Here is a 12,141-nt window from a genome sequence, read left to right as displayed (position 1 = left end):
CCCAGCCTGTGCTGTCCCCTTCGCAGTGGGCCCTCTGTGGCACCCCATCCCTCACTTCCCAGGCTGGCTCTCTGATGTCAGGAGTCCCAAGCAGGGGCTCACACGTTGGGGGAGGGGGTGACCCACCTTCTGCCACAGGTTGGCCCCGGGGTCGTACACGTAGACCTTCTTGGTGTTGTCCCCGATGAGGTAGAGCTCCCCGTGCAGTGCGGCGCAGCGCGGCGAGGACAGGTACTTGGGCAGGAAGGGTGAGGCGATCACACTCCACACGTCTGCGGGGGCACAGGCACCGGCCACCATCACCAGGGTTGCCAGTGAGGGCACTGGCACTGCCCCCCACTCTGAGGGACCCCGGACTCAGTGCCTCTCTGAACCTCAGTGAACTCGTCTGTGAAATGGGAGTAGGTTCCCGTGGTGCAGCTGGGAGGGACCCACACCTGCCTCTCACCCAGCCTTGATCTTCCCCCTGGGGACAGTGACCCCTCACAAGGCTGCAGCATAGGTGAGGGGCCTGTGAAGGGTGCAGGGATCCCTCAGGTCTCTCCCTGTTGGGGGTGCTTTGGCCTGACTGCCACCCCACCCACCCCACCTGACTGACTGGGGCCCCTCCCTGCCCAGCCCCCAACCCCGGGCCTGGTACCCAGGTGGGCCTTGCATGGACCCTGGGCCCAGCCAGTCTCTTGAGGGTCCTCACATCCACGCCTCAGAATGGGGTCTGCCACCATCTACACTGTCCAGAGGGTGAAACAGAACCGGAGACCAGGGTCAGGGGTGGACGGCTCAGAGTTCGGGGAGGCTGAGCTGGGCCTCCAACTCTGGCACAGAGTCCAGAACGCAAGATGGGCCTCAGGGCCTCAGAGGTTGGGGGTCACTACTTCTGGTCTGTGAGGCCCTTTCGGGTAGAACAGTCAGGCAGCTGCCAGGTGCTGGGCTCAGGTCACTGGCACCCTACCCCCAGCCCCAGCCCCAGCCCGCTGCTGCCCTAAGGCCTGAGCAGGACAGATGTGCAGCTCGCCTCTGCGCTGGGACTCTGCGGAGGTGACGCAGTGGGTCCCCGACCCTTTGGGCCCCTGCTTTCCTCTGCGTCCCCTCCTCTTTGTGAGAGGCTGCGGCCACCAGCTCTCTCCACCCCGGGCCCCGTCTATCCTCAGGAGCCCCCATCCTCGCCATCGCTGCCAGCGGACTGTCGTCTGTCAGAGGGGCCTGTGGTCCTCTGTCCTCGGTCCCTGAGCCCCGCCCACCTGTGACAGGGTTGTAGCACTGCAGGGCCAGGGCGTTGTACTTGCAGGCGCTGGAGCCCACCAGGTAAAGCCGGCCCCGGCAGCCGGCGGCCGAGAAGTTGCTGACATATTTGAGGGCTGGGCTGATGGGCGTCCAGCTGTCCGTGTAGGGGTCGTAGCTCTCCACCTCCACCACGTCCAGGGTGGTGCCTGCGGGGTGAGGGCGGGGGCAGGTCAGGGCTGGGGAGGAGAGGGGAGGCCTGGAAACTCAGGGGCTGGGGCTTTGTGAGGCAGCAGGGACCACCGTGGTGGGAAGCGGGGTGGGCTCCCCATTTCACAGATAGGGAAGCTGAGGCTCTGAGAGGCGCCGGCACCTCCCAAGGCCACCCCGCCAGGAAGCGGTGTAGGGGATGGACCGTTGGGCCTAGAAATGCCCCACTCTGGGGCCGATGTTCGGGAACGGGGTGGCAGGGAGTAGTCAGGAGGCTGCCCACCCCCAGGCCCCTCATGTGCCGAGAGTCATTTCCCGGAGTGCTCTGAACCGGAATGGAGGACGCCAGCCCTGGGAGGGCAGGTTGAGACCCTGGAGCTGTAGGCAGCTCTCTCCCAGTCCCAGATCCAGTCTGAGTGTGACAGTGATGGGGGCGCCTCCTGGGGAGACCAGGCCTTGGCCTGGGCCTCTGTGAGCACCTGGGGACCTCACAAGCCCTGGGCTCGGGAGACCTGGGTGCTTTCTGCCATCTGGTTGGGGACACAGTAGCCACTGAGAGAAAGGGGACAGCTGGGACAGGTGGGGCATTAGAAGTGGCCTCAAGACCAGTTCATCACCTACAGAGCTTTTGGGCCACATGTGTTTTGTTTTTCTTTTTTTTTGAGACAGGGTCTTGCCCTGTCACTGAGGCTGAAATACAGTGGTGCGATAACGGCTCATTGCAGCCTCGACCTCTCAGACTCAGTCATCCTTCTACCTTGGCCGGCACGTGACACCATGACTGCCTTTTTTTTTTTTTTTTTTTTTTGAAATGGAGTCTCACCCTGTCACCCAGGCTGGAGTGTAATGGCTCGATCTCGGCTCACTGCAACCTCTGCCTGCCTCCCAGATTCAAACAATTCTCCTGCCTCAGCCTTCCGAGTAGCTGGGATTACATGTCCAGCTAATTTTTGTATTTTTAGTAGAGATGGGGTTTCACCATGTTGGCCAGGCTGGTCGCGAACTCCTGACCTTGTGATCCACCTGCCTCGGCCTCCCAAAGTGCTGAGATTACAGGCGTGAGCCACTGCACCCGGCCTGGCTTTTTTTTTTTTTTTTTTTTTAATGGGCTGGGGGCAGTGGCTCCCTCTTGTAATTCCAGCACTTTGGGAGGCTGAGGTGGGTGGACCACCTGAGCCCAGGAGTCTGAGACCGGCCTGGTCAATATGGTGAAACCCCGTCACTACAGAAAATACAAAAATTAGCTGGGCATGATGGCACGCACCTGTGGTCCCACCTACTCAGGAGGCTGAGGTGGGAAGATTGCTCCCACCTGGAAGATGGAGGTTGCAGAGAGCTGAGATTACTCCACTGCATTGCATTCCAGCCTGGGTGACAGAGCAAGACTGTCAAATAAAAATAAATAAATAAATAATTTTTAAAAGGGAGATAGGGTCTCTCTATGTTGCCCAGGCTTGTCTCAAACTCCTGGGTAACATAGAGAGACCCTGTCCTCCTCCAAGCAGTCCTCCTGCCTTGGCCTCCGCCAAGTGCTGAGATTGCAGGAGTGAGCCACCACACCTGGCCACATTTTGTTTTCCAATGTTCCTTTAATCAGTGAAGGCTCCTGGGTGACTCCTTGCTGTAGCTGCAGGTGCTGGCGGGTGGGTGTGGCTGTCCTCACTGGCCCCTCCTGCAGGAACCTCTCCTGAGGCCTGAGTCACCATCTTGCTCTCTCTGTCCCAGCACAGCAGAGGCACTGGGAGCTGGCCAGGGAGGACACCCGGGCTGTGGGTCTCGATGGCCCACCTGCTCAGGAGCCCTGGCCTGTGGCTTGCCTGCCCCACCAGACAGCGAGCCCTGAGGGTGGCAGTGGGAGCGGCATCTCTGTGGTCTCTGAGGCCAGCATGGGGCTCTCTGTTCCTATTGCTGCAGGGAAGAGAGGCTAGAACCAGGCCCCAGGGAGGAGTGGAGAGGAAGGCCTCACCGCCGATGGCGTAGATCTCCCCGTTGAGTGCTGCGCTGGCATGGTTGGTGCGGGCCTTCAGCATGGGCGCCACGGGCTTCCAGGCGGCCTCCTTCAGTGGGAAGCACCAGGCCTGGGTGGTTGACCAGGTGTCTGTCTTGGTGCCCCGAGAGCCACCTGCCGGGAGAAGTTCTGTCTACATGGGTACCACCAGCCTGGGGCACCAGGGCAGTGGGGTCTGGGTACCAATGTCCAGGGGCCTCTTCCCATGCCAGGCCACGATCTCCAGCATGGTGAGCCAGGGGTGGGACCAGCGTGGCGCAGTCGAGCTATGTGACTGCACAGGCCCCTCCATCCCCCACAAACAGGGATGACAAGATCAGTGGTTTCAAGCCCTCATCAGCGGAAGCTTGTCCCCTCCTAAATCTTACAAGGAACCCCAATTTCTAAGATAGGAAAGAACAAAGTGACCCCTGCATCACATGACTCCTTCTGGGGACCAAGACGGACATCTGGTCAACCACCCAGGCCTGGGGCTTCTCACCGAAGGAGGCCACCTGGAACCTCGTGGCGTCCACAGCAGCCACGCCAGCGTGGCATTCAGCGGGGAGGTCTGGAGCTTCCCCTGAAGGAGCTGTGCGATGCAGGGCTGGGCCCACGCTAGCCTGTGTACAGAAGCAGCTCCCAGCTCCCATGAGTGACCACGGATTTGAAATGTCCTTGTTTTCACATGCATGGAAAGGCCTCGACAAGCCTTGACTAACCATCAGAGACCCCCCTCAGTGTGGGGAGTTGCACTGAGCCCGGTGCTTGGCAGGCAGGGCATCCCTGGAAGGGTCCCTGAGCTGCCTACCTGTGACATAGATGTTGTTGTTCAGGGCCGCCAGGGAGAAACCCCACTTGTGGTAGTCGGGGAAGTCTGGAAGCGCCATCCACCTCTCTGGCAGAAGGAAAGAGGCAGAGGGTCAGGCTGCCAGGCTCCCTGCTGGGGCGGTCCCCACTACCCCTTCCCAGGTGCCTTTCCGTGCACCAGGTGCAGAAATGCCCCCCTCACTGGTGGGGAAAGGGAAGGGCAGGGGGACACTGGTGCAGGGGCCCAGGGGGTCCTGGGTGCTCTGGATTAATGCGTCCCCCCACCCCCTCCGCAGAGCCTGGCACTCTGAGTGGACACAGGATAGCTCCCTGGAGAAGCAGGAAGGCTTTGGAGGCCGGGGTCTTACCTTGACCCTGCAGTTGACCCCACTGACCCCAAATGGACCATTCAGCCCCTGGGGCTGGCCTGTCGGTTAGATGCGGTGTGGGTTAAGTGGCCTGATCTGTGGGTGTCACTAGTGTGTGATAACACCAACAGCATGCCTGCCTGCCTGCCTTCCTTCCTTGCACCCTCCCTGCCCTCCAGGCAGCCAGGCACATACAGGGGATCAGGCACAGGCCTTGCAGCAGGCAAAGCGGGTCCAAATCCCAGCTGTTGTGCCCCAGCTGTGTGTCCTTGGGCAAAGCCCAGGCTCAGTTTCCTTGCTGTAGAGTGGGGCTGACCCCTGCCTCCCAGGAGCTATGGGGACCCTCATGGGACTGCTCACTGATGGTGGCTGTTAGGATGATTGCTGCTCGGCTCGTGGGGTGGGGCGGAACGATGTGCCCAAGTCAGGCCTGCCTCTCAGAGCTACAAGAGGTAAACTGAGGCAAAAGATGTGAAAATTCTTTGGAAAATCAAGACAAGACAATAAATGTGGAAATGGTAAAGTCCTTTAAATGGACATATTTTGGGTGTTTGTGGAAGAGCCCCAGGCCTTCGGGATGTCCCCTGGGAAGACACTGTTTACTGTTCATGACCATTTTTGGGAGATGCGGAATTCCAGGCCTCCCTGGGAGCAGAGCCTGGCACTGTGGGCAGGGACCGTGTCCCTGTGACTCATGGCTCTGTCACCCCAGGGAGGGGGTTGCCCAGCCATCAACAGGCCCTTCCTGCCAGCGCCCCGCCTCCCGGCTGGGTCTGAGACAGCTGCTCCCTCCTGACGCCAGCCCCAGACCCCTCTCATCAGCCCCTGACCCGAACAGCTGGCCTCGGGCTTCCTGGAGTCTGCCAGCCTCTGACACCAGGGAGATGATTGGCGACCTGCCTGGTGGCCCCATGATACCAGCCAGCCTGCATCAGCCCTTTCCAGAGGACCTCCCGGGGCCAGTGCAGGGGGCCTCCAGAACCGCTGCGGGGCCCTCATGCCTCCTTTCCCGCCAAATGGCGGACCTGGCCTCAGTGCCCACTTCAGGGCTCCCTACAACTGTGTAAGGAAACAGCAGGAGCCCATTTCACAGATGAGGAAGCTGAGGCTCAAAGAGGCGAGGTCACCTGTTTGAGGGCTGGGATTACAACCCCGTTTGGGCTGACCCAGAAGCTGAGCTCTCACTCCTCCAGCTGCCTGCACCCCTTTACTCCCCACCCCGCTCTCCCCTTGGGGTCTCGATTCCCCCGGCAGGTGCACTGAGCGGGGGGCATGGGGAGGAGGCAGCGGTCAGGCCGCCCACTCCACAGAGTGCAGTCTGGGCCGTGGAGCCCTGTACCCCAGCCCCAGGGCCTAAAAGGGACCAGAGTCCTGGGCTCTGGTTGCAGGGAAAGGGAACAGCAGTGCCCCCCAGCTTACCTCCTCACTGGGGTGCCACTGGCTCCTCTGCAGCCCCCAGGTGAGGCCCACCCAGGCATGCCCCTCACAGTGGCCTCACACAGCTACTGGTCCTCTGCGAGCCTCATTCGCTCCACCTGCAAGGTGGACACAGCGGCTCTCGCCAGAGCGAGGGACAGCAGGTGGGCTCAGACGCGGGAGGGGTACTTACTGGCCTTGCTGTTGTAGAAGGCAAAGTTCCCAAGGCGGGGAGTGGGCTCCTCACCTGCCTCATCCTCCTCCAGCGCCCGCCCGCCCACCACCACCAGGACCTCCTCCAGCTTCTGCCGGAGGGCGAGTGGTGCCTGTGGGGTGGGAGGCCAGGGTCAGGGCAACAGCAAAGTCTCCCCATGCTCTGAGCCCCCGTATGCCCTGGGCAGGCCTCAGCACGTGTGTGCATGCGTGTTGCTGGAGATGGTGTGTGCCCGAGTGCACAAGCTGCTCCCTCCTTGCACTACCTGCCTTTCAGGGGCATTCCTGAACCACCTTCAGAACCAGCCCCACAGCAGGTATGCAGCGCCATGCACAAGCTTCTCCCCATCCCTGCTCCCTGGGTGGCCTCCAGCAGGCGGCACAAGGGTGTCCCGGCTCAGTGGGAAACGCTGGCTGTCTTAGGAACGGCCGGTAAGCAGTCACTGCCTAGGGCTCCCAGAACCCCAGGCTCCCCAATAGCCGCCCGTGCTGGCCCCCATATGGAACCCCCAGATCTCCCACTGCCAGGAGTTAGAATACTAGGTGACTGCCTACTGGCAAGGCTCTGAAGCCAGCTCCAGAAGGAGGCCAGGTGCTCTGTGACTGGCTGGAATCCAGTGGGGACAGGGGTTAGGGTTTAGCCCACTACTCACTCCACCCTTGGCCTGAGGACCATCAGCCTGAGCCACTCTTTGTCCTCAGACTTGGTTCTAAAGGAGTACCCTGGAGCAAGGCCCCTGAACAGGGTGTCCGGCAGCTGACGGTGCAGCCACTCCCAGACCTGTCACTCCATCATGACCTGCTGTGCCCACCAGGCCCACTGCCAGCACAAACAGGAAGTAGCACCCCACAAAAGCTCGGGTGGACTACCAGGCCTGTCTGTGCCTCCTTGCCTGTGCATAAGCTGCACCACCTTCCTGGATGGTTTTCCCCTCTTTTCCTCCCTGTGAGCTCCTATCCCTCCTCTAAGGCCCAGCTCACATGCTGCCTCCTCCAGAAAGCACTCCCTGACTGCCAGCCCCTCCCAGAATGCATCCTGGGCATATATTTGGCCCTTCCACACTGCCTGACGTCTGTTTCCAGGCTTGTCCCACTGAGCTGCAGGCTCCTTCAGGACAGGGTCAGATCTTACCACTTCTACATTCCCCTGCCCCTTGCACCCAGGGTGTGACACGCACACAGGCACGATCTGCACTTGAGGGGTGAATGGTGATGTCCTTATAGGGAACTGGCCCAAAAAAAGGAGCACTGCAAGGTCAGAGTGCACCTTGGAATGTCCACTGCTTACTCTGTCCTGATTCAGGTGGGGTTTCTGGGGCTCTCCTCCCTGCTTCCCAGGAATGGGGGCCTCCCAGCTGCTCACTCACCCCGTCATGGCCCTGGGACAGGGCTGCCCGGCACGCCTCTGACTCCTGGATCAGGGGCTCTGTGGCCAGCAGTTGTTGCACACAGGGCCTGGGCACGGCGTCCAGGTGCACTAGGCTGAGCAGCTCAGGCAGGTGGGAGGCTCGGGCCTGTGGGTCATGGCGCACCCAGCGCAGCAGGGCCTCAAGTCGGCTTTGCTCTGGCTGCACCTGCAGCAGGTCACTGGCCAGACAAGTGACCAGCCGGTCTCGAGGAAGCTGCAGGAACTCGTCCTCACGTGCCACAGCCTCAAAGTTCTCTCGCAGGAAGGCCCAGGCCTTGGCAGCCACGCCCAGCAGCCCTTGCTGCTCCCCAAACTCACAGATGCCCAGGCAGTTGGCAGCATCCAGTTGCTGCTGCAGGTAGCGGCCGCAGACTTTCTGCACCGAGGGGAAGTGCAGGCGTGCAGCCGTGCGTGTCAGTGCTTCCACATTGCCCTGGGTGATGGTCAGCCGGCCTGTGTACACGAAGTCCACCAGTTGCCCCACCACAGCTGGCTCCACGTCCCGCAGCTCCACGCGCGCAGAGAAGCTCTCGGCAAAGTCACCCGCAAACATGGCATGGAAGTAGGGGCTGCTGAGTGCCAGGAGGCCACGGTGGCATGGCAGCTCCCGGCCGCCCACCAGCAGTGTGACATCGGCCAGCTTGGGCTGAGAGCGCAGCCGCTGCAGGCCCTCCAGCATGTCCTGGGCATGCGAGGGCAGGTGGAAATCCAGGTCATCCACGTTCCGTACCATGATGCTGTGCCCACGGGACCCTCAGCAGCCCACCCACTCAAGGGAAGAAGTGCCTGGAGCTGCCCGAGCTCCTAGGAGAGAAGAGAGCAGGGTCAGCCAAGTGGGGATGGTCTCATCCTCCTGAGGGACCCATCCAGTCTGTCCATCAGCCCTTTCCATCCACTGACAAACACAGGATGAGCACCGACCATGTGCAAATCACTTTGCTCACCATCTGCCTCAAGCCACCCCCAGAACCCTGTAAGGTAGGGTAGGTGTCATTCCTGTTTGCAGTGAGGAAATCGAGGTTCAGAGGGGTGGGAGACCTACCCATGGCCAGGCATTCAGGACAAAACAGGGCTGGCAAGAGAACCCATGCCCTAGGTCTCATCCACAACCCTGGGCTACACGGAGCCCACCCCCTAAGGGCCCCAGAGGCACCCAAACTCCCGGAGGCATCCTCTGTCCCAGATCCCACATTGCTGGGGAGGCCATTTGGGGGCTGCAGCAGCTCCTGCTCCCATGGTGCTCCCAGGCACTAGGCCACGTGCCAAGCATGCAGAGGAGCTGTGCATTCACCACTCAGCCACAACAGTCCTGGAGGGGGGGGTGTAATCATTGCTCCTTTTACAGCTGGGGAGACTGAGGCACAGAAGGTTTCAGTCACTTGCCCAAGATCACACATCTAGGCAGTGGTGAAGCTGGAATTTGAACTCAGAGCTAGGCTTGGGGGCCCAGGCTCTGAACCCTGCATTCCACGTGGCCTGCTGGAGGTTGCTAAACAGAAACGGCCAGCCAAAGGCAGCGTTCTGGAGGGTTTCGCATCACCACTCTCCTATGGTTGAAGTCAGCAAGGCTGCTTACAGGCTCATGTAATTATACGCATGTGGTTTATGTCCTTCTGGCACTGCACCCTAAGACAACCGTCCCTAGGAGAGATCAAGTCTGTGCACAAGCCTTTGACCCGGGTCACCCCAGGGGGAAAGGCTGCGCCGCGGAGAGGCCGTTCGCCCGCTAGGGGGCGCCTCGCGGAGCCATCCCGGGCAAGAGAGGCGGCCGTGCGTCCACAGGTACAAAATGCGTGGGAACGCCAGCGGCATGGAAATGACAAAGCTCAGCTGGAGAACCAGGAGGCCAAGAGTCTGGCCGGGCAGTCACGGTGCAGGTACAGGTGCAGGCAGTGGGAGCTAGGGCTCCCCGACTTCCCGACCCGGGTGCCACCTCTTGACCCCAGAGCGGGGAAGCACCTGGGAGTCCACAGGGCCTCGCGGACCAACCCGGGCTCGCGCACAGGGCAGCTCAGGCGGCCGGCGGCCCCACGCCCCAGCATCCCGGCCGGTACACGAGGTACCCACCCAACACTGCAGGCATGAGAATCCTGCCTGGCCCCTCCCCAGGAGGCCCTGGCCCCGACGAAGGCCGTTCTGCCCTTCCTGGGCAGCTGGGAGATGAGCTGGGGCCTGAGTAGGCGATGGGGCTGTCCCTGGGCCACCGCCTGCAGGCCTCGCATTCCCATCATTGTTGTGCTCCCTTGGGCCAGCTGCTGCTGGGGTGATGGGCCGGCAGGCGTAAGCGCCCCCACTTTCCCTGGGGACCTCAGGGGTGCCTGCTGACACCTGTCACCCTGCAGTCCCTGCATGGGTCAGGGGCTTCCTGAGGGTCTCAGAGCCTCACCCCAGTGCCTGCCCAGGCCCGGAGTGAGGAAGCTGAGTGGGCAGGACAACAAAAGGCCTGAGCCCAGCAAGGCTGGCGACCGTGGCTGAGTGGCCCTGGCTGCCATCCGAGGGGTGGCCCAGCCTCCCCCTCCCACCTCTCCAGCTGGAACAGAGGGAAACCTGTCTCCTGAGCCCCCACCCTGAGGAGCCTGGCTTGGCCGCTGGCAGGGGCCAGGGGTGTCTCTGAAGCACTCGGCTGTGATCCTGGCCTCCGGGGCCTAACCCACCCTCCCCACTGCTCCCTGCTGGGTCCCCCTGCCCCAGAGCCCCCTGGATCCTACCTCTCACTCAGCCTGGACCTCGAAGCTGAGAACACAGACCCTGCCTAGCCGGCAGCCAGGGGACACGGAGGCCTGCAGGGCGGGGCAGGGCGGGGCTGGTGGCCTCGTGGGGAGGGTATTTTTAGCCTCTGTCTGCAGGGCGGTGGGAGGGTCAGGTGGTGAGGGCTGGGCTGGTGGGGGAAGGAGCGAGATGCCGGCTCCTCGGTGACTGTCAGCTCAGAAAGCCCATCGAGGCCTTCCAGGGACTTGCGGCCTAGGACAGACATCAGGAAGGGAGTCCAGGGCAAGCACAGGTGAAAGCTGTGGCGGTGGAGCTGGCTGGTGGGGGCAGGGGTGCAGCTTCCCCACCTGCTTCCTCATCTACAAGATGGGGACAGTGGAGCCCGTGGTGGGGGCCTGGGGTCGCAGAGAGCCTCAGCCCAGGGCCAGGACACCGACAGGTGCTGCCCTCGCTGTTGATGTCAGTGGCACCTATGTGTCCTCTTGTTCTGTTGTCACATGGGAAAACGTGATTATCATGAAAAAGCACAGCTGGTTAGCAGAGGCTTTCCAAGCTGGGAGTCCATGGTGGTGGTGAGGGAACTTTGCCCAGAGAGGGAAGGCGCCACCCTCAGCTGCCCCGCCCAGCTAGCGCAGGTAGGAGAGACGCTGGGGCTGCCTGTCCTGCTACCCCATGGCCTTGGCCTCGGGGCTGCCCAGGGCGGCTAAGAAACAGGGTCATCTAAAAATACAGCAGTGGACTCTCAGCTTCCTGTCCAGCGCTTGGTTCCCAGTAGTCGCAGGGGGAAGCCCTCACGCCTGGGACTGACCTGGGCTCAGAACCACAGGCCCTGACCAAGGTCAGGTGGGTTGAGTTGGGGACCGAGGAGGCTACGGGACATTTCCCACACCAGTGCCCAGAGCAGAGCTTTGTGGCTGAGGAGCTTCAGGTGCATGGGAGAGAAGCCCTCAGCCCTCTATCCATCGGCCACGTGGGCCTGACCAGCATGACCATTTCCAGGTGTGCTGCGACCTAGAGGAGCTGGGGAGTGTCGGGTCTGGCTGTGGCCTCCTGATGCTACTATGGATTGTCCTAATGCTCTTACAGACCAGAGAGGCCCAGGTGACCCCTAGGGAGACAGAACCCCACTCCTGCTCCTGAGACGCACACAGCCTATGGAGGGGAAGCTCACCCACAAATTACTGCCAAGTCTGCAAGGTGCCCTCTGGGTTACCTTCCATAGGGGTTCCCTGAGTCCATGCTTCCTCTGCAGCCCAGCCTGGCCCAGCCATAGCCCAGTCCAGCCCAGCCATAGCCCAGCCATAGCCCAGTCCAGCTCAGCCATAGCCCAGTCCGGCCCAGCCATAGCCCAGTCATAGCCCAGCCATAGCCCAGCCATAGCCCGGTCCAGTTCAGCCATAGCCCAGCCTGGCCCCTGGCCCTGCTCCTGTCCCACACTGTCCCGGGATTTTCCCCCTGGCCTTGGACATCAGCTTCACGTTGGGTGGGGGACGCTTATGGAAGACCCCAACTCTCGCTGTGCCCAGGACCACTACGGGGTGGGCGCTGGAGTGCTGGGTTTCCCCACTGTCCCCGCTGTTTGCAGGCGGAACATGCAGGGTTAATGCGGTCCCAGCTTGGGCTGGAGGAAATGAGGACAGGGGATTCTGATGACAGGCTGCTGTCACGGGGAGCTGGCTCTGCTCGGGGAACAGCACTGCTTGCCAAGTGTGGAGGCCTCACAGCAGCCGTCGTGGGGCTCAGAGTCCCAGCACCTCAGATGACAGGTCAGTTTGGGAAACTCAACACCGGGGGTGCAA

At 61.7% G+C, this 12,141-nt stretch overlaps 1 protein-coding gene across 1 annotated transcript in view; it reads right to left on the bottom strand.

Moving 5' to 3' along the window:
• The window catches only part of KLHL30 (kelch like family member 30), a 13,966-nt gene extending 3,547 nt beyond the window's left edge, over positions 1-10,419 (bottom strand). Inside the window, exons 1-7 of the mRNA XM_023228787.2 lie at positions 10,342-10,419; positions 7,593-8,437; positions 6,206-6,338; positions 4,230-4,316; positions 3,398-3,553; positions 1,242-1,430; positions 127-272 (exon numbers count right to left, since the gene is read on the bottom strand). Of these exons, the coding sequence (XP_023084555.1) occupies positions 127-272; positions 1,242-1,430; positions 3,398-3,553; positions 4,230-4,316; positions 6,206-6,338; positions 7,593-8,366 (1,485 nt within the window). The 5' untranslated portion in view covers positions 8,367-8,437; positions 10,342-10,419. The remainder of the gene's footprint in view (positions 1-126; positions 273-1,241; positions 1,431-3,397; positions 3,554-4,229; positions 4,317-6,205; positions 6,339-7,592; positions 8,438-10,341) is intronic.
• Positions 10,420-12,141: the final 1,722 nt, after the last annotated feature.

Source organism: Piliocolobus tephrosceles, chromosome 11 (genome assembly GCF_002776525.5).
Source record: "Piliocolobus tephrosceles isolate RC106 chromosome 11, ASM277652v3, whole genome shotgun sequence".
NCBI lineage: Eukaryota > Metazoa > Chordata > Mammalia > Primates > Cercopithecidae > Piliocolobus > Piliocolobus tephrosceles.
The sequence above is the reverse complement of the archived record's forward strand: the minus strand, read 5'-3'. Positions and strand labels throughout refer to the sequence as shown.